General features: G+C 33.1%; 1 protein-coding gene across 1 annotated transcript; it reads right to left on the reverse strand.

Moving 5' to 3' along the window:
- Positions 1 to 9134: 9134 nt before the first annotated feature.
- Positions 9135 to 12794, reverse strand: LOC132617988 (F-box protein SKIP27-like). The gene is made up of 4 exons (XM_060333056.1): positions 12638 to 12794; positions 11151 to 11380; positions 10770 to 10844; positions 9135 to 10666 (listed from the first exon to the last, which is right to left on the reverse strand). The coding sequence occupies exons 2-4, from the start codon at positions 11346 to 11348 to the stop codon at positions 10457 to 10459; spliced, it is 483 nt and encodes a 160-aa protein (XP_060189039.1). The 5' UTR covers positions 11349 to 11380; positions 12638 to 12794; the 3' UTR covers positions 9135 to 10456.
- Positions 12795 to 22791: the final 9997 nt, after the last annotated feature.

Consider the following 22791-nt stretch of genomic DNA (forward strand, 5'->3'; position numbering starts at 1 on the left):
TATCAACAATACATCCCTTGAAATATTTTGGGCAATTTGCAGGATTTTTCTTCGCTGGGGGTGGTCTTTAATTGTTGTCCCTCAAAATGGTGGTCTTTAACTTTTGCCCTTCAGGTAGAATTTCGCAAGGCAAAATTTACAAATTTCTGCCTTAAGGAATTTTGCCTTAAGGCCCAAATTCTGCCTTGCATAGATAGATTTGTAAAATTCTACCTTGTGATTTTTTTTTTTACTGAGCTGGAGTTCGAACCCACAACCTCGAAGTATTAGGCGAAGGGCAAAACATAAAGACCACCAATTTGAAGGACAAAAATTAAAGACCACCCCCAAATGAAGAACAATCCGCGGAAAAAAAAATTGGCTATTACACGGGCCGGGGTTACAAGCTAATTAGGTTTCTTAGGTCTTTCTTTTGAACAAAATCCATTCTCTTCAAATATTATACAGCTCAAAATAAACAAACATTGTTAGTTGTATTTTTAAGTACAGGTGCCACAGCCACCACATTAAAATAGAATACTAATTGGTACTGGAACTCACAGGCCCGACTAGTCCAAACTCGTACAACAAGAATATAGGGCCCACCGTAGGAGCAAGTGCTCCATGCGAAGAGTTTATTTTCAGAGCTCGAACACTAAGTAGGCGTTTGGCCATAGAAACTAAAAAAAAAAAATCACTTTATTTTGAATTTTTGAAGTTCGAGTTGAGGTTGGAGTTGTGTTTGGTTATAGTTTTTGCATATAATATTTGGTAGTTTATGTACTTTTCTAAAAAACATGAAATATAATTTATATCCCCAAATTCTAAAAACTAGCAAAATCGCCAAAAACTATTCATAGACATAACCAGCTGGTTGAATCAGGACAGGCGATTACACAGTTACATCAAAACAACTGATACATTAGTGAAAGCAATTTTCAGCAGAATGAAACTTCAAATTCACAAACCACAATCCCTCCCCTGACCATCCAACCCTCACCCCTCAATAAAAAAATAAAAAAAAATAAAAAGGAACCAAAGCTCATTTGAGGAAGAGGGAATGGTAAAAACTTATCCACACCGGTTGTTTACACCCATCTCAATTAAGTTAACCATAGATAATAAACTAAGGTCTAGAATTCTTTTTTTTTTTAATAAAGAAAAAATTAAAAAAGAAAGAAAAGTTAATAGCGGAACATAACAATGGTCTTTGTTATTACAAATTTCTAGTTACCAAAATCTTATTTGCTATTGCAAATATCTGGACCAATGTCCTGTTTTTCATTACCAAAACCCAACAAGAACTAAAACAAATAGTTGTAAACACTATCAATACTAGAACAAAAGGGGTTAAATTTATAAAAATAAAAAATTTAGGGTAAAATTTGAAAAAGGAAAAACAAAATCAAGGGTCAAAAACAGAAAGTGAGAATAGTGAAAATAAGATTTTGGTTGTTTTTCAAATTTCATTTGGAATTTTCATGGCTAAACACTAATTTTCCAAAAAAGTGAAAAATAATTTCGGAAAAAGTGAAATTCTCATGGCCAAACGGGTTCTAAATTTATGGTTAAGATTTGAGGTATTTTATTCCTTTTACCGCAGCCGTCGACAATTGTAATGATAGAAACACATTTCATAGTTAGTAGGCGTTTGGACATGCGATTTGTAACCATGAGATGAAATCAATGTTTGGACATGTATTTCATCTCATGGTTTCAAATTTTTTAAATATAAAACTTGACCATAAGCTTATGTTTTGTAAAAAAAAGACTCATAAGTTGGTAGATATTTTTAACAATTACTCATACCAACTATTTACCAACTTTTATTTATGTCTACCACGTGGGAGGATTATATTAAAGAGTAGTTACATTACTATCCATGTTAAATTTTCTTTTTTATTGAACTAAAGTTTGATCAATTGATGTTGTATTTTTTAGAAAGGCCTTCTAGTAGCGTATTAATTTTGTTATGAACTATAACTTGCTCATTTGGTAAGATTGTATAAGAATTGAGAATATTCTGATAGTTTTCACAACTTGTGGGGTTTTCATGTCTATAAGAACAAATACAACTTAAGAAATTCAAATTGCATGTCCAAACATGATTTCAAACCATAGTTTCAAAGCATGTCCAAACGACTCCTTATTCAAAATGTACTCTCCTCCCATTTTTACAAGGACATGGGCTTGCCATAACTATGGTCACAACTCACAGCCCACATTACCAATATTGGAGGCCCAATAAAGTAGTCCTCTGTCATGTAAAGCTAAACCTGCCTAGTTTTACATTTCTCTTTCACCTCATTTTTATTATTATTACTTCTCTTTCTCATAACATAGCAACCCCCTCACCCGAAAATCTACCTCTTGATTCTCCATTGGCTATTCTAATGAACGGTAAAATTAGCCCATGAAAACATGATCAACTAGTTTTTCACCCATTTATTGCTCAGCCATTTTTACCCCCTCAGTTCAGTTCTAAAATTAGGTTGATATGTAGTCCAAATTGATCCATAAAAAACTATCACATTTTTTTTCAAAACTACTTATGTTTATTTGATAAAGGCTATATATAACTATAATAAAGAATTTTTTTTATTAGATACTTAAAATTGTGTAAAAGAACAAATAAAAAAAATGAAAACTTAATAAAAAGCGGACGGGTTGAATTATGAATCGTTTTTTTAGCTTATTTTAGCCCAACTTATTCATAAGCTAATAATCCTATTTTGATCAAGTACATTATCTCACTATAAGCCAATTACAATGTACTTGCTAATTAGTCCTGATAATTAATTTAAAACCCACTATAAGCCAATTACACCGTACTTCGAGGAAAATTAAAATATAAGTCCTAGTGACAACAAAATGTTTTTCTAATTTTCACGGATCTCTATAATATAAATAATTTATTAAACCGTGAAGTGTTTAATATTGTATTCCTCTCAAATGATATTATTTGTTCTTTCCACAATAATACGTTAATTTTGTACCAGAAGATTGTCGGTCTTAGGATCCGGTAGTGGGATTAATATTATATTGCCATGATTAGAGAATACAATGAATGACATTCTTCAATTTAATCCTTTCATATTTTTACAACTTTCATGTATTTTTAAATTTGTACTTTTATATTATTTTATACTTATAACTAGGGGAGAAATTACAAGGGTAATGCCCTATATCTGGGGCTTATGTCCCACAATGTAGAAGGTAAAACACTTTGGAGCCGTTTGGTCAGATGGATTAGGTGTTATCTCATTATGAAATTTGAAATTAAATTTGTTCAGTATTTAGTTGAAGGTAATAGTTAAAATCAGGATAAAATTTATATCAAAATTGTGAGATTATCTATCACATATAAAAGATGAAATTATTTATCTTGATTATAATTAATCTTAGAATTATAATTCTGAATAACCTTATTTTAACTCAAACGATCCTAAAGCACATTTTAAAGGACTTGGTCAAAATTATGGCATTTGCTTACAACAGTTCACTACAACAACTTATGGCCGTAATTTGTCTTACTGATTATCTTGATTAATTTTACTCCTATATATCTTGTCACGCATTATACTAGTTATAATTTTTAAGATCCAAAATTTAGTATCTACATCTTTACCTTCATTATATATAAGACTATATATCGTAATTTGTTTTCAGAATATTTGTCTAAAATTACTTAACATTGATTCTTTTTTAGCAAATCCAACTAAAAAACTTACATTGAACTTGAGGATGATTAGGCTCGAACTGATGACTTTCACTATGTCAAGATAGCATTCCAGTGCTGAGTTATATCCCTTCCATTGTTTGATTACGGAAAGTGGAAGCAACTTGGTATAGACAAGGTAACAAATTCTAGAAAGTAATTAAACAACTTGAATCACAATAATGAACCAAACACTACTTTGTTAAACTATGCTTTCAAACAATTTCAAACTTTTATAATTATAAAAATATTAATGTATAATCTTTTATATAACTTTTCAATTTGTAGATCTTATTCAAAAATTTAGAAAATGATCTCAGAATTTGGACCCAGAAATGAGATGTTTCACAGAAGCTAGACTTTGAATCTCATCATTTTCTTTGGATCAGAAAAGCTACATTTAAATAGATTAAAACACTTTTTTACTCACCCACACGTTTGATAAATATTTATATAAGTCAAACTCAATCAAAACTCATAAATTAATAGTTTTTTTTTCTTCAATTTGTAAGCACTTTGTTTCAATCAAAATCAATATAGAGCTCACTAGGCTCGTAACGTTGAGGTCACTGGTCCATATCTTGTCTTCGCAAATTATTTTAGGATTGACTTTGTTAATTGATACCTCATCATCTGAGGTAGAGTCAAATTCAATTGAATTTTGTTATATTCAGAGGCGAATTCAGGGTTTCAAGAGGATGAGTTTATCATTACTTTTACGGAAAAGGCTCAAATGTGTCATCGAACTATCGGAAATGACTCATTTATGCCACTAATCAATAGTTTGGCTCATTTATGCCATCGAACTATCGGAAATGACTCATTTATGCCACTCATCAATAGTTTGTCTCATTTATGCCATCGTTGTAACCAAAATGACTCATCCATGACATTTTCATTAATGCCGGTTTTATAATACCAGATATGACACGTGGTTTAATTAAATCAGCCCAATTTTAAATCCCAAATTAATAAAAATTCGACCCATACACCCGACCCACCCACAACCATCTAGTTAGAGGTCACGTATCATATCTGGTATTGTAAAACCGGCGTTAATAAAAAATGACATGGATGAGTCATTTCGGTAACGGCGATGGCATAAATGAGTCAAACTATTGACGAGTGACATAAATGAGTCATTTCCAATAGGTCGATGGCATATTTGAGCTTTTTCCGTTACTTTTAAGATATAAAAACAAATGCCAAAGTGCAACCAATAGGGTTCAATCCCTCGACCTTGAAGAATTAAACTCATCGCCTAACCAGTGCTCCACTTGGTCTGGTTTGACTATGTGTTCCTTCAGTTAATATTAGATACATTTTAAAAATTATACATATAGTATACCGAATTTATTCGGGTGACCATGAGTTCACGTGATCCAATATTTCAACATAAATTCGCCTTTGGTTATACTCCTAGAGCTCTAGTATAATTGAGACATATCTTCACTTTAAATTTAATAAAATCAAATTTAGATTTACTAGTCCCTCCGTCCCAAGTTTTGTGATATACTAGTTTGATTAGATACGAAATTTAAGAAAGAAATGAAGACTTTTGAAACATACAATTTAAAACAAATCATAGATATTTGTACGGCTTTTCAGTTAAATTATTTCTAAATATAGAAATGTATCATTCTTTTTTGGACAGACAAAAAATGACAGTTTATCGCATAAATTGGGACGAGGGAGTATAAATTTATTTGGTTTATTGGGTTGAAGCAATTACTACCTCCGTTCACTTTTACTTGTCCACTTTAGCATATCAGGAGAAAGATAAACTTTTTTCTTGTATTATCCTTAACATTAAATATTCATTTTTCAAATCTATTGAGACTATACATCAATTAATATGAGTATAATGGTAAAATAAATACTTTATTTATTACTCCCTCCGTCAATTTTTACTTATCCTCTATATGAAAGAAAAATTAGATGTCCACTTTTACTTATCCAGTATAGAAAAGGGAGAAAATCATTTTCACCTCTCAACTTTGCTTTAAAAATCAAACTCCCACCTCAACTTTGAACAATAGACATTCTCCCCCCTTTATCTTAATTGAGTTCTTTAAATTCCTATTGTACCCTTACATTATCGACTTGTCTTCTTTTCTTTTACTTCTTTAAAATTATGATTTTTTTATCTCTTTAATCTATGTAACAAATTTTCTATAAAAAATAAATATTAGTTTCGAGACAGAAAAAAGAAGAAGAAATACTAGTTGAATATATAAATTAATGTCATTCTATAATTGAACAAATGAGAAGAATAAGAATATTTTTATTAATAATAATCAAAACTTTGATAGCTATTTATACAAGTAAAAATAACAGTTAATAATAACTTTATAACTATATTTCAATGCAGGTGATTCAAAATAATTATTAAAAAATGAAGGTTTATTCTATAACAAATTCCTAAAAGATTATCTATTTATATTATAAATGAATTTTAAATTATAATTTTAAATAATCCATTAATGACAACAAAAAATCGTCTATATATTGACAATAGAGAATAAGAGAGAAGTGAAACTTAAATATACTTATATATGTAAAATTAACAGGTAATATGTGAGAGTGTGTGTGTGTGTGTGTGTGAGAGAGAGAGAGAGAGAGTATGTATATACATACACACACATGCACGTACATACATATTATATAGTTGATGAATGCATGTAATATTAAAACATCAATCATAAAAAGTAACATTAGATTTTTGTGATAAATTCATAAAAGGATTATTCTACTTATAATATGAATTTAAAAATCTATAAATACCTAGGTTAAAAAAAAGTATTACATAGATGGAGGATTGAAAATGTTAAGGGTAAAATAGATATTGCATAGGATATGGGGGGATAATGTCTATTGTTCATAGTTGAAGGAGGAGTTTGATTTTTAAAGTAAAATTGGGGATGATTTTCACCCGCTTAGAAAACCAAGACCGAATGTAACACTTAGTTCCTAATTTACCCTTATTATTTACTATAATCACTTCTCAATGCATTTCTCAAAACATTGCAGTCACTATATTCAAAGGGTGATAAAGTAAATTGTCGTTCTATTTTTGACTTCCTAATAGAGGTGCCAAGTCAATACATGACAAGTAAAAGTAGACGGATTGAGTAATTCTTAAGAGGCCTGCAAAATTAAAAATCGATAAATAAAAATGAACGAGTGAGTATTTATTTTATGATGTGCAAATTGCAAAGTAGCTCGTTTGGTACGAGGGATAAGGATAAATAATTTCAGAATTATATTTGAGATGAGTTTATCTCACGTTTAGTTGGGATAAAATCGCGGTATAATTAATCTCGAAATTATAGTGTTATTTTATTCATATGAGAGAGTGGAATAACTAATCTCGGGATAACTTGTTTCCGACTAAACGAAAAAGCTCTAGTCTGAACTTTACATCCGCCGGTGCGGTCATGACTTTCCAGCAAAACCAGTCGTGTCAGCCGAAAGTGTTTATAAACAGAGAGAAATGGGAGGTCCACAAGCTGGCAAATCAATCCCTAAATATACTGCTACTAGTACTGATTAAAGGCAATCAAGGCTTTAACAATGGCATGAAGGCCGCAAATTCTCTTTAAACCATTTATTATTATGTCACTTACAACCTGTGGCCCCGTACATAGATTAAAATACAATAATACAACTTTTTCACCAAATTAAAGTGATAGGAATGATTGATTCAATGTGGATTGAGGAAACAAAACAAAAAAAAAAAGGTTTATAATGGACTAAATAAAGTGTCAAATTAGTTTTTCTTGAATGTATTCATACAAATTTCGGCAGATTGGTTATAAAATAAAAAGATGACTATACTGAATATTTCCTCATTCACTTTTATTTGTATGCAATGGACTTTTGTACTTCCTTATAGGGAAAAGTTTTACTACTCAACTTTGTAATTTATAACAAATATAACTCTCGTTAAAAAAAAATACATATATACCCTTAATTTTAGCATTTCAAAATAACACCAATTATTATGTCACTTACAACCTGTGCCCACACGTACAAAGATTTAAATACAATAATACAACTTTTTCATCAAATTTAAGTGAGAGGAATGATTGATTCCATGTGGATTGAGGAAATAACAATTTAAATACACTAATACAACCTTTTTCGCCAAATGTAAGTGATAAGAGTGATTGATTCCATGTGGATTGAGGAAAAAAAAATAATCTATATGGCTGTTAATTTCCAATAATTTAGTGACTTTTTATGTAACGGACTCCATAAACCAGCAAACACAATTAAGAGCCCGTTTGGATGAGCTGAAAAAAGTGACTTTTTAAGCATAAGTGTTGAAAGTTATTTTATAAATAAGCAGTTACGTAATTGGAGAAGAGCGCTAAAGTTGAAAATAAGTTGTTGAAAGGAAAAGATGATAGTTTAGGCTTTTTAGTAGTGAGAGTAATATTGAAATTAGAAGGAAGTATAAGGGATAAAAGAGTAAAATAGTTGGTCAAATTAAAATGACTTTTAAGCCAAAGAAAAAAGTTGGGATTCCCCAACTTCATGTTTTTGTCTTATTTTAAATATTTAAAACTAATTTTAAGCACTTTTCTATTTTGCCAAACAACTAAAAAAAAAAAATGGCTTATAAGCTGATTTGACCAGCTTATAAGCCAATCCAAACGGGCTCTAAGTTGGTGATGTGAAAGATTCAAGTTTGCCTTTGTACGTTGATATTTTGTCCTTGGTTAATATTTTGGTACAATTATCTCATATTTGTCTTTATAATTAACAGAATTCTACGTGAAATAGGTAAACTCCACGTATTAAATTCTTAGAAAAAAATATTTATATTTACACCTTAAGGGATCGTTTGGTACACGGTAATAGTTACGATATCCCAACACTAACTGTGGGATTAATTTTGTATCATGTTTGGTAGAAGGTATAAATTTATCCTGAGATAAATTTATACCTTGTACCAAACAAAGTATAAAGTGCATCCGAAACTTAAAGATGAGATATCCCATCTTATCCCATTAATCTTGGGATTATGTTATCCCATCTCCTAGATAGGATAAATTAGTCCCAAGAGATGGGATAAATTAATCCCAGGATTATAATCCTGGGATAGTTTTGTCTACGTACCAAACAACCGCTAAGTTCTTACAATGGTTTAAGATTATTTAGGTTGAAGTTGCTGCTATTCTATCTATTTGTGCATCAAATTCGAAGAAGATTTCAATTTATAGCGAAGAGTTTCATAAGAGTTAAGTGCAAAAATGAGACTTTTTCTTAATAGCGAGCGTAGAATCAAATGTTGTAATTTTACAAAAAAATAAAATTGCCCTAAGTTTTAATAGGGACATGAGCATAATTGAACTTCCTCCCTAGGTAAATTATTTGTACCACCAACACTTATGCTACACAAGACACTGACACTGAGTTTGTCTTCTACCACGTCTTATTTCAACCTAGGATTCCCTATTTTGTCTTTTATTTCCCGTGATAGAGTCAAGATTCACCAAAATCACATGCTTGGTAAGAAATAAGGATTTCTTTCTTATTCATGTTGTAAGTAAAAAAATATTATAAAACGTTCATATAAAATTTAGGCAAACACTAGGAGGTGAGCGATGTGGGATAAGGTGTGGGGTAGTAGGTATGGGGGTATATGGGAGTAGATATAAGCTTGGTTTTGTTGGAAAGCGGAAAGGAGACAATTAATATAAATGTCACTTGTTTTTCCTAATTTCAATAAGGAAGTTATTTTCTTCATTTTCAAGAAATTTAATTTCCTAAGATAAAATGTTCTCATCAAACATAGAAAAAAATTATTCCTCCATGCCAAACACATCCCAAGTCAAAAAAGCCCATAATTTTAGACTCTCATGCTTTAGACTATAGAAGAAATTATGATCTAAATAGAAATAAATCAATGAAAAAAGTCAATTTTTTTGGGTGATGAAAGTGGAAAAGAAATTACTTTCATTCCATTAACATCAATTTTTAATACTAATATCAGAAGAAAAAGTGGACTTTAGTATTTACAACAGGAAATTTCTTATCTCCAATGAAAGGGTTGAAGAACAATGGCTCGTGTAAAGACTCTTCTGATGTGCCTCCTTTTCAACTGTTATTGTATGCGTGTAGCCTAGTCTACACGTTTGAACGGACTTCCACTGGGTGCTAGGCGCGAACCACATTAGGAAAAAGGACGTTGCTTTTCACACGAAACGATAAAAGAGAGAGCTTCGTCTATCGATGAACATCGAATCGACGGATGGTCAAATTCGGTGACAAATCTCCACTTGTGTCCTTCCAGAGTTGGGCAAGTGTTCTTCAAAGGCATCTGATATGCTCTTCCCAATAAGGCATTAGGTCAATCACCTTCAGTTTGACTAAGGTCTATGTTGTTCGGATTCTACAAAAATGCAGAAGGGTGCGTGTCGGGTCGTAGGCCCAACAAAAGTGTTGCATTTTTGGAGGACCCGACACAAGTGCAGGAGCATTTTCGGAGAGTCCGAGCAACATAGACTAAGATATCCATATAGAGTTCCGACTACATTCTCCACTCATGTCCTTCCATAACTGGCAAGTGATCTTCAAGGGCGTCGATCCCCCAATCTGTTCTTCCACCCAATAAAGCTATCACATCAAGCCCCTCGTTCGACTACGATATCCTTTTTGAGTTCCTACTATACAACACCTATACCTAATCAGTTTCGAGCTCCATACCGCCATTTCCATTTGTATCAATTACTCTCTTCGCGGCCAATTTTCTTAATCGTCCAAGGCAAACAAGGCTACCGAGATGTCAGCCAGCTTCTTCCTGCTCAATCGAGACCTTGCAATCTTCGATTGCATCGGAGCATTTGGCGCTTCTTCTACCTCATCGGTATCTCCTAACTCCTCCACCTCAAGAGCATTCCGAAATGGAAGCGTCTTTCGGGGTGTACTAAAATCAAAATGCCATCCTTTTGCAATCAGGGACTGAACGCCATCAGAAAAAACAATATCTCATCAATGTTTACACTAATTAACACTTCATTAATTACTAATGTTTGATAATACTTCAGTGATAATTAAAGCTTACCACTTCTCTAAATGCCCTTGATACATGGAATAGTTTCTTTAAATCATCATGATCAACTCCACACACTATTCTTATCTGCATAATAATGAGTAAAGTTAACACATCCTGTTTCAGCAAAACTAAGCTCAAATCTCCCAAGCTATACAGGGAACAAAAAAGGGCAAGTTACACATTCGGCCGCTCAGCCAAAAATAATTACATTCACTAGCCAAATATATATTAGTATGTATCAAAAATGTATTATGTTTGGCTACAACCTTGAAACAACAACATGCCGGGTATGTCGTTATAGCATGAAGCCATGAACATCAAGAATCAGCACAAATATAGAAGAGATACACAAAAACAACGTAGATTAAGGGAAACAGATTCTGAACTAACCAAGATATCTTTAGGCAGGGCTTCAAGAGGAGATTTCTCATTCGCAGAAAACGAGTTCTGGCTGCAAATTTTCTTCGTAGGTGTTGTTGAAATGAAATCGACATCTACTGTATTCGATAAAGTGACTCTTTTTCGTCCAAACGAGGTACTCCTCACAATGCCTAACCCCAAATTTTCACAATTGTTCACTAATGCCATTTTCTCCTTCTTCTTCTTCACAAAAAAAGCAACTGCAAGATCCAATTTTTGAATAATCAATCAGTCAGTATTATCCCAATAATCAACTCCAGAACTCAGCAAAATGAATGAAGTACCAAATAACCAAGAAACCAAAGTCCAATCAAACTTTGAGCATAATCTAACACTAAAAATGAAATCTTTGGAAATGAACCAAACTAGAAATACCCAAAAACCCAACTGCAAGATCATATTTTTCCACCAAACAGACACCAAAATGAATAACCAATCAGTATTATCCTAATAATCAACCCCCAAAACTCATCAAAACTGAACAAAGTATCCAACAACCAAGAAACCAAAATCCAATTAAACTCTAACCATAATCTACAATTAAAAATGAAACTTTGGAAATGCACCAAACTAAAAAGACCCAAAAAACCAAAACCAAAACCAAATCTTTGGAAATGGACATAATCAACCCCCAAACTCAGCAAAAATGAACAAAGTATCCAACAACCAAAATAACCAGAATCCAACTAAGCTCTAAGCCTAATCTAACACTAAAAATATTAAATCTTTGGAAATGGACATAACTATAATGAATAAGCAACTAGTATTAAAAAAAAAAAAAAATACCCCAACCATCAAAATGAACAAAGTATCTAACAACCAAAAAACCAAAATCCAACACTAAAAATATTAAAACTTTGGAAATGGACATAACTATAATGAATAACCAATTAGTATTTAATTTAAAAAAAAAAAAACAAACAAACAAACAAACTCAGCCAAATGAACAAAGTATCCAACAACCAAAAAACCAAAAATCCAATCAAACTCTAAGCATAATCCAACACTTAAAAAAAGAAGAAACCTTTGTAAATATGTACCAAAACCAAATGAAATCAAGAATCTAGAAACCAAAATCCAAAATAACTCTAAGCATAATCTAACACTATAAAAATGGAATCTTTGGAAATGGACATAACTATAATGAATAACCAATTAGATTAAACAAAAATATACCCCAAACTTAGCAAAAATGAACAACAAAGTATCCAACAACCAAGAAACCAAAATCCAATCAAACTCTAAGCATAATCCAACACTTTAAAATAATGAAATCTTTGTAAATATGTACCAAAACTTAAACCAAAAACCAAATCAAATTTAATCTATCAAATCAATCAATACCTAAAAGATATTATGAATAGCTTGAGCCAACTGTATAAACAGCATATGTTATTATTATTTTTTTCTTTCAAAAAACAGCAGAATATATGTGTATATATATAGGATATACAAACCTTATAAAAGAACCCTTAATTGAAGGCAAAAAATTAAATTGTTAATTGAAGTAACGGTTGTTTATGTAGAAGGAAACAAGAACCACTTCTCAACTGCAACTACTCATAGTTTACTGTAATGACTGGATTTTTTTTTACTTATATATATAGAGAGGGGTTTTTTAAAAGGATTAATAGCATATTTGGACCCTCGGTTATTGATAAATTCTAATTTAAGTTCTTATAATATTTTTATTGAGCATATTTAATCTTTCATTATTCAAAATGTGGGTCATGCTTTATTTAGTTTTTTTTTTTTTTTAAGACTTCATTACGGCTGTTATTTTTTTTTATCGGACTGACGTGGTTGCTTTTTTTTTTTCTTTTTTTAGCCTAGGGTCTTTCAAGAACAACTTATTTACCTCTATGTGTAGGAATAAGGTCTGCATACACATTACACCGAATATGTTATTGATGTTGTTGCAATTACTTGAAATATGCACTTTCGATTTCCTTTACTTATGAATATTAACAAAATTTTCAGAAATATTGATCGTTCCGTCATTTAATTACACATGTATTATGTTAAACGTGTATTATTACCTTGTATTTAAGGGTAATATATTTTTAAAAATAGTCCAAATATGATTATTTTCTTATGAAAAGGGACCAAAAATACATGTTTTATTAATTGAATGTTAAATGTGTTAGATAATCTTATCACATGAACCAAAATAAGAATTTACAAATAATTGAGGGACCAAAAGCACGTTTTTTTTTTTTTTTTGCTTGATCCTACAGTGTATGCTTTGCTTCTAAGAAATTATATCAGAAGTATTTTTAAAATGGTATGGAAAGATTGTGAAAAGATTCTCTTAATCTAGAAAAGGGAATAGAATTTTCTTGTGAAAAAAGATTTTTGGAATGTGATTAAATAATATACCCAAAAAAAATTTAGATGATGCGGCGATATGTACTGTCCACGTTGGTATGTCGGTAGCCTTTTTTTTTTAGGCCTTTAAAAGGTTGTATAAAAGTATACTATAAATTAAAAAAATATATTATAAATATATATAATGTTCAATGATTGTGCAAAATGCTTAGACATTACATGTGATGGTTTAACTTTCGATGGTGTACTTCTTATCTTAATTAGTAATTTCGAGCTTCGATATTAAAGTATTCCAAATTTTCTTATTAAAAGTAATTTTTATTGGCATATATTATATTTACATCAAATTAAATAATTTAATTTTATTATGTTATAAGCAAAGTGAAAATATGTGTCCTTTAACACAAAGGTAAGTGAAAAAAAACACGACCTAGACTCCTACAGGAGGTAGCTATGAGAAATATTGTGCAATGGGTGAAACTTGACGGAGCAATGACGCATGGAGGTAGGAGACTTTTTGGATAATTAACTTCCACGAATAGAATCATGTTCAACGCCTCCTTGACTAGCTCAAAAGGAAGCAACTGGAGTGTGTAGATAGGCTTTAAATAAGAGTTATATGCATATACACGATATATATGTTACATTCATTCTTTTAAGTGTAAAGTAAATACAAGACAATAATGAGTTAACTATAGTATTTGGATCAACTTGTGCACATCTCGGTTAATTCGACGAGGTTTTTGTTACTTACAACAATATAGGTATCGAATAATTTTGTTCATCAATGCTTAGACAGAAGGGAAAAATCACCTACTAATATTTTTGCTGTTGAAAATTGAACGTGAGACTTTAAAATTCTCAATCCCCTTCATTGATCATTAATTCACACCCGTAAAAACTAATGTTAAACCTCTTTAGGGTAAATTTAGATTAATTGAATCAATATATTTTAGAACCGAATCATTTTGAAAAAACATTTCTTTTAACAAATTTTTATTACCTAATTGCAATTATTAAATATTTATTTTCATTCTTATCCAAAGATTTTTTATTATTAAATAATTTGATTCCAAGTACCCATATGATTGGTTCTCTCTAGTGGAGTAGGTGAGGGGGACAATAGTTATCTTGTAAATTGGAATCCCCAAATGTAAAAAATAATTCTAAATATATACCAGAAAAAGGGTAAAATAACACTATGAGCCTGTTTGGATTGACTTATAAGCTGTTTTCAGTTTTTTTAAGTGTTTGGTTAGTCAGCTTAAAGTCATTTTGTGCTTAAAATAAACTTAAAAAATAATTGAGCCCGTTTGACTTAGCTTATCTAAAGCAGTTTATAAGCTGTTTGCAGCTCAAACAGCTTATAAGCTGTTTAAAATAAGCCCAGCCAAACAGGCTCTATATCTCAATTATGACAAAATATTTACCCGATTTAGCTCATTTTTATTTTATTATCTGCTATAGCCACTTTTTCACTCTTCTATTCTTGCTTCCTCCGTCATCCCTGACGAGCTCCATTGAATCCGACTAGCTCCTCCACCACGAGCCATCACTATACAGCCTATAAACACCCCTTATAAATTATATATAAATTCGTTTCATGTATAAACATCTCTCGTATAAATTTATATAATATTATATATTAGTTTTATATATTATTATACAAAATTTATATATTATCTATAATAGATATATAAAATTATATATTATTGTATACCATCAAAAAATGACTATGCGAATATAATTTAAAAAATATGATTATATAAATATAATTTTGTATGTAGATTGTACGTTACCGAATTTTTTCTCAAAAAATTCTAATTTTGCGGCTGACGATTGACGGCACAAACAGTGACGGCTGTGATACTACTAGTTTTTTCACGCAGTGGGAACTGGGAAATTGGGTGACCCACCGCCCATCCATTTGCAGGCGGGGGTTGGTGGGGTCAATATCTATTTTAAGGCAGGCCACCAATTATGATTGAAGTTTTTGGTGGGGGCTATAAGAAGTTTTCTTCATTCTTTTATAGAGAAAAGGATATAAATGGCCCCTTAATTATAAGAGTAGGTTCAAAATAATTCTTTAGCTATGTACTTAACAGTTTTGATCCTTTAAGTTTGTTAAAAGTTAACAGTTTTAGTTTTCGATAAAATATTCATCGAACTCTGTTTGTTAAATTTGACGAGAACTATGAAAAAAAAGGAAAAAAATTAGAGAGAACTCACATTTAGAGGTACACACTACTAAAGAAAAAGCCAAATACCTTAGGACAAAACCAACGTAAGTAAATTAGAAATAGCAGAAATTATAAAAATTGTCACTACTAAAAACAAGTGAAAAAACGATGGACGAAAACCGATGGATAAAATTGAGGGACACTATTTTTTTAAATTGTTATTTACGAAAACCAATGGACGTCCATCGGTTATTTTAGAGGAAAAATGCGAGGAAAATATATATATTTTTTTAAAAAAAGAATCACTACGATGGAAGTATTTATTTTTATATCGGGTTTTCAGTAAAAATGAGTCTAGTGTATTTTACTTAGCCGATGGACTCCCTCGATTTTAATCGACAGAGTCCATTCTTTGTGGTTCGAGACACTATTTTCTGACATTATTAAGTTTGTAGATTTTTTCTCGATTTTCCCTATAACCGACTGACATCCGTCGATTTTGTCCCAAGATATTTGGTCTTTTTTTTTTAGTAATGTGTACCTCTAAATGTGAGTTCTCGCAATTTTTTTTTTTTTCATAGTTCTCGTCAAATCTAACAAACAAAGTTCGATGAATATTTTATCGGAGACTAAAAGTGTTAACTTTTGGCGAAATTAAAGGACCAAAACTATTAAGTGCATACTTAAGGGACTATTTTTAACTAACCCTCATAGTTAAGAGATCATTTTTGTTAACTTGTGGCAAACTTAAAGAACCAAAACAGTTAAATGCATAGTTAAGGGACTATTTTGAACCTACTCTTATAGTTAATGGACTATTTATGTCCTTTTCTCTTCTTTTATACATCCACTTTATATTTCATTACTTTTTCTTTCTTTTTATGCGCCACTTATCTCATCTTATATAACTTTACTTTTTGTAGTACTTGAGTTTTTTTTCTTTTTTTAATTTTATCGGCTGTTTTATTCTTAGGGCTATTTATCATTAGCTTTAGCAAGTCGCCTCGTATTTGTCCTTATCACAATAGAACTTCAGCGTAAAATTATTTCCACATATTCGAATTCTTCAAGGAATTAAGTATAATTTTTATTTAATAATTGTGATATGCGCATAACTCGACTAATTTTATAAGATTCCTGTCAACTCCCATCAGCAACAGATATCAAGTAACTTTATCCATCAAAATTAAAATAAATAGAAATAAATTACTTAATAATTTTTATTTTTATAAAAATTTAAATTTAAAACCTCATAATTCTCAACTCATTTCATTCGCTAATAGATAATCCGCCGTCCATCCATTTTGGTGGGGTCGAAATCTGTTTTCACGCAGCTACCAGTTATGATTGATGTGTTTGTTGGGGGCAATAAAAAGTTTAGCCACACGGTAATGACCAGCCAAATTTGATTGTTCATTCTTTTGTCTTTATATATTTTATGACAAGTTTTTCGGTAATATAGAATTAAATAATTATAAATTGATTAATATGAAGGTACGAAAGGTTAGCAATAACAGGAGTTAGGAGACGTGATGAGATAGATTGAGGAAGAAGTGAGAGAGGGAATTAGACAGGACATAGCATACTTTAGCTTATGACCTTAGATCAGCAGATACGAAGGTCGATGACTAGAATAGAATGTTACTAGATAGTTGAGTGTTGTCGCACTTTATGTGGAAGAAGTAGGGGAAAAGCTAGCTTCTCCTTATTAATAGTATTATTTAATAATTGTGTAGTTTCTTATTCTTTAATGTGTATTACTATTTGTTACTTCATTTGCTTTATATTTTGATATTTTATTGTCATATTTTTCTCGCAGCTCTGCTTTGCGAACTTTCTTTTGAGCCGAGAGTCTACTAGAATTAGTCTGTCGACCCAACAAAGGTGGTGAGATATTTATACGTTCTACCCTTCTCAAACCTCATTTGTGGGATTACATTGGGTATGTTGTTATTGTGATTGCTTAATATAAATCATCATAGTGACTTGTTTGTCAACATCGAGGTGTTCTATTGATCAGAAGCATCCAACAACACTACGCCGGTTTAGAATTCGATTCTAAGGGCCCCCGGCCCTTCCCACCTGGCCGTGTGTGGGCCACGCTTCTAAGTGGGAGAATCCACTTAGAAAACCTCCTAGTTGCGTATAGCGCGAATCAGCCTAAGATAGGTTTGGCTGTGATGAGTGCCCTCTCTTTCGACTTTCCATTCTTCCAGTGTAGTTCCCTCTTGAGCCTTTTCTTTTTTATTTCTATCGAAGCAAGCATCTCAAGTGCTGACCTTTCTTCCCACCTTTGAGCGAAGCGAATATGCAAAGATGAATAATTAAAATTTGATTTGATACATGTAATTTTTTACTTATACTTTTTATACACATTATTCTGATGCATGTTTCTTTCGTCTATTTTATTTAATTATGAGTGAAATCCTTATTAATTATCGATATTGATATCCCTCTTGAGGGTCAAAATCTGTTTATAGTGACCACCTGTTGTGATTAAAGTCCAGCCACACGGTAATGACCGGCTGAGTTTGGTTGTTCATTCTTTGTCCTTTAATACATTAACTTGTTTATTTGTTAACTTGTTTATTTGTTTCCTCCTTTTATAGTCCATTTGGCTCATTTTATACAACTTCACTTTTGTTTATTCAATTTTTGTTTTTAAATTTTTTCTTCCATTGCATTTCTGGTTTAGTCAATTTGTAGTCATCTTTGTTATGGATAAGTCATAATTATCGAATAATGAAATGACATGTTATCCGCATATAGAGATACGGAAGTAAGAACATTCCTATGCCGGCAGCCTCAACTAGCTTGAAATTGAGTTACAAATATTAAATTGTTATAGCATTTTGGAATGAAATTGATCTAGATGAACGGGGGTAACATAAATGATTCATTAAGCACACTCCAATTGTTCTGAAATTGAGATATAATCAATCAATTGAATGGTTAAGAAGTTAATTTAGTAGAAAAACATCGATTGTATGAAATTAGACTTGAATAAGTTTGAGTTCCTTAAAGTTGTATAAAGATATTGCCGTGTCGATAAAATAATGTCAAATATTTTAGAATATTTCAAAAGAAAGAGAAATAATTTCATGGGAAGAGAGTAGTTAGAACTTAGAATCAACGAAAGCATAAAAAATCCTAGTTCCTATATTTGCTATCACATTAAATTATGACAATTTAGGTCATAATAGCTACCAAATTTGAAAGATATGGCCTAGAAAAGAAGAAGTATTGTAATATAGTTAAAATTGGATTGAGATTTAGTTCAACTAAAACATGATGTTATATCAGTTGGAGTTGGCCAACTACCCTAGTTCTCAAATTAATACATACTATACTTTTGCAGAGAGCTCATTCCGGATAAAAAGGAGAAAAAAAATTCTAGTGGATTTTTTGCACTTTTTTATTTGTTTAATTATTTAGTATCTGAAATTTATCAACCCAACTAATTCAAATTCACATCATATAATATGAAAGATTTTTAAAGATAGACTTCATTCTTCAATGGTAAAATCAAAATTTGAAGTTTATAAGTTCCTATAGCGACCTCAAATTACTTCTATAATAACAATTAATTATCGTTATACATATTTTAAGTAATTTCTTACTATATATACACACATAAATAATTTGAACAAAAGCTACTGAATGGGAAGGTTTGGTTCAATAGGCAGCCTGGCCAGATATTCAAAAAGGTATTGGCTGAATGCTCCTATGCTTTGTGGACTGGGAGAAATCAGAGACTGTTTGAAACCAAGAGTAAGACTGTGTTGACCAAGGTTTGAGACTAATTCATAATTTTCAGTTTTGATTTACTCAATTGTCGTGTCTGTAATAGTATTTAGTGATTTATTTTTGAAACCTTAGCAAGTTGTGGTAGCCGTGCTAACTTTGTAATGAATGTTGTTGGAGATTTATAATCTGTTAGTTACCGAAAAAAAAAAAAACTAGATGAAAATGGTAAAAACTTTAGTAGGTATATTCAAAAGTCAATCCTACTTTACCCCCTAACATTTAAAGTTTGGGAAACGATACCCCTCCACATATTGAATGAGAACGATAACCCTCTTATGCTATTTTCCGGTAAGAATCTTTTTTTTTTTCTCAATAAAAATCTTTTTTCCTTTACTATTTAGAATTAAAATACAAAAAATATATAATTATTATCATTATCCCATTTACCTATTCCATTGAAGATAATGTACTTCTTTTAGGATATAAATTTAGAAAACAAAGAACACACATGCATAAATTAATACGTTACATATAACTGTATACGGTAAAAACCGGATGCGAGGCAAACCGGTGGAGCGAGGGGACCGACTGATCTGCCTTCTTCGTCATTGGAACGACCAAGCCCGGTGACCCGAGCATTCGTGGCCGTTGGTCCGTATAGCCGTTGGTCCGTACGGCTGTTGGTCCGAGTAGCCGTTGGTCCGCACGGCCGTTAGCCCGAGTGACCGTTTGTCCGTGTGGCCGTTTGTCCGTGTGGCCGTTGCAGACGGGTCACGCGCCAGTAACGTCCAGTCACGGTCAACTACCTACCATGCGTGTGTCAGACGGCGCCGTCAGTCTAATCCCACCAAATCCGTGCAGAGCAGTCCTTTTTATTATTATTTTATTAACTCATATTGTATGAGAACCATGGGAGTGCCACTATAAATAGGGCATGTCCCCTTCCTTTAAGGGGGTTGGCTTCTTTATTTTCGAAGAACACTTGCAATAGAAAAATATATATGCAATCTCTCTCTCTTAATGCCTGATCCGGCCAAGGCCGTTTATTTATATTCATGTTGTGTTCATTCCATCAATTATCCCACATTGTTTATGAGCGTTTGTATTCATAGCGAATCGCCATCATTAGCCATTTTATTGAGGAACTCCCACCTATACATTTTCCCTATCTAACATACATCAAGATTCAAGCACATATCCTATACCCACATACAAATTCAATTGATTATCCGATTCCGGGGTAAACAGTTTGGCGCCCACCGTGGGACTAGGATAATAGTGGTCTTTGATCTTGATCTCTATCTTACCCATCAAAATCAGAAACATCTACTGTCTGTCTCTGAAAAAACGGACCAAATGGCTAACAGTGGGCAATCTGGTCACATTAACAACAATGAGATCGTGGCCGAAAATGAAGGCAGCGGGCCACGAGGATCGCCAAACCCCACTGACCCTTTAAATACTAACAATTCAATTACTTTGTCCGGGACACAAGTCCGGAAAGAACCGGATACCCCGAATGATAATATTGACTTGCGTTTAATTTTTGAAATGTTACAGGAACAGAGAGCGGCGATTGCCGAACAGGGAATCGCAATAGCCCAGCTGCAAAACGAAAGAGGTAAAACGACCCCGGAAAAGGCGAAGAGTGTTGCTGAACCCAGAAGAGATGAGGCACGGATGGTTGAAAGCAATGGCTCCGGAGCTGGTCCATCCACCGAGGTTCTGAGAATGCTCGAAACGTTGGCGAAGCGGGTGGACTCGACCGAAAAAAGGGTGGAGACATACAACTCTCGGGTGGATCAAATCCCGGGGGCTCCGCCTATTTTGAAAGGGCCGGATTCAAAGAGGTACATCCAAAGGCCTTTTCCTCCGAGTGCCGCTCCGAAATTGATCCCGAAGAGGTTCAAAATGCCGGATATCCAAAAATATGACGGCACAACGGACCCTCACGAACACGTGACCTCATACTCCTGTGCTATAAAAGGCAATGATATGGAAGATGATGAAATCGAATCCGTGTTGCTGAAAAAGTTTGGGGAAACTCTGTTAAAAGGAGCATTGACTTGGTACGATCATCTGCTCGAGCATTCAATCACTTCTTTCGAAATGCTCGCCGATGCCTTCATAAAAGCACACACCGGAGCCAAAAAGGTGCAGGCTCGAAAGACGGATATTTTCCGTATAGTCCAAAGAGACAAGGAGCTATTGCGCGAATTTGTCAACCGGTTCCAAAGGGAACGAATGGAGCTCCCCCCGGTTCCGGAGGAATGGGCCGCACAAGCTTTCACAAAGGGGCTCAATGTTCAGAGCTCGACGGCTTCGTTCAAATTAAAGGAAAGCTTGCTGGAATACGAGGCTGTGACCTGGGCGGATGTCCATAACCGATACGAGTCAAAAATTCGGATAGAGGATGACCAACTCGATCTTCCCCCAGGGCCCGTAAAAATGGACAAAAGCTCGGAGAGATCACGAAAGAATTACGAACCGGAGGTCGGACCATCGAGGGAAAGGTATCGGCCATACTCTCGAAAACCAAGCTTCAGGTCGGAAAAATCAAGGGATGGCCCGAGTCATTTCTCCGGGCGGGGGTGATAAACGGGCCGAGTCCCCGGTTCAGGTATACCACCGAGGAGTCAAACGAGGAGGCCACGGCTGTGAAACTAGATCTCACAGATGAACTTCGCGAAAACGCGTTGGTCCGTATTGCAACCCGGAAGCAGAGAATGGGAAGGTACTACAATCGAAGAACCAATTTTTGACATTTCTAAGTTGGGGACTTGGTGCTTCGGACTTGGTCCGTGTGGCCGTTGGCCCGAGTGACCGTTTGTCCGTGTGGCCGTTGCAGACGGGTCACGCGCCAGTAACGTCCAGTCACGGTCAACTACCTACCATGCGTTTGTCAGACGGCGCCGTCAGTCTAATCCCATCAAATCCGTGCAGAGCAGTCATTTTTATTATTATTTTATTAACTCATATTGTATGAGAACCATGGGAGTGCCACTATAAATAGGGCATGTCCCCTTCCTTTAAGGGGGTTGACTTCTTTATTTTCCAAGAACACTTGCAATAGAAAAATATATATGCAATCTCTCTCTCTTAATATTTGATCCGGCCAAGGCCGTTTATTTATATTCATGTTGTGTTTATTCCATCAATTATCCCACATTGTTTATGAGCGTTTGTATTCATAGCGAATCGCCATCATTAGCCATTTTATTGAGGAACTCCCACCTATACATTTTCCCTATCTAACATACATCAAGATTCAAACACATATCCTATACCCACGTACAAATTCAATTGATTATCCGATTCCGGGGTAAACAATAACAACAACTCCTTCATCTTACTAT

Source organism: Lycium barbarum, chromosome 11 (assembly GCF_019175385.1).
Source record: "Lycium barbarum isolate Lr01 chromosome 11, ASM1917538v2, whole genome shotgun sequence".
NCBI classification, from domain to species: domain Eukaryota; kingdom Viridiplantae; phylum Streptophyta; class Magnoliopsida; order Solanales; family Solanaceae; genus Lycium; species Lycium barbarum.

Coding starts and splice junctions, on each gene's coding strand:
- LOC132617988 (XM_060333056.1), bottom strand. CDS start 11,348: ATGGCATTAGTGAACAATTGTGAAAATTTGGGGTTAGGCATTGTGAGG. Junction 10,845..11,150: donor CCCTGCCTAAAGATATCTTG/GTTAGTTCAGAA, acceptor ATTATTATGCAG/ATAAGAATAGTGTGTGGAGT. Junction 10,667..10,769: donor CAAGGGCATTTAGAGAAGTG/GTAAGCTTTAAT, acceptor GATGGCGTTCAG/TCCCTGATTGCAAAAGGATG.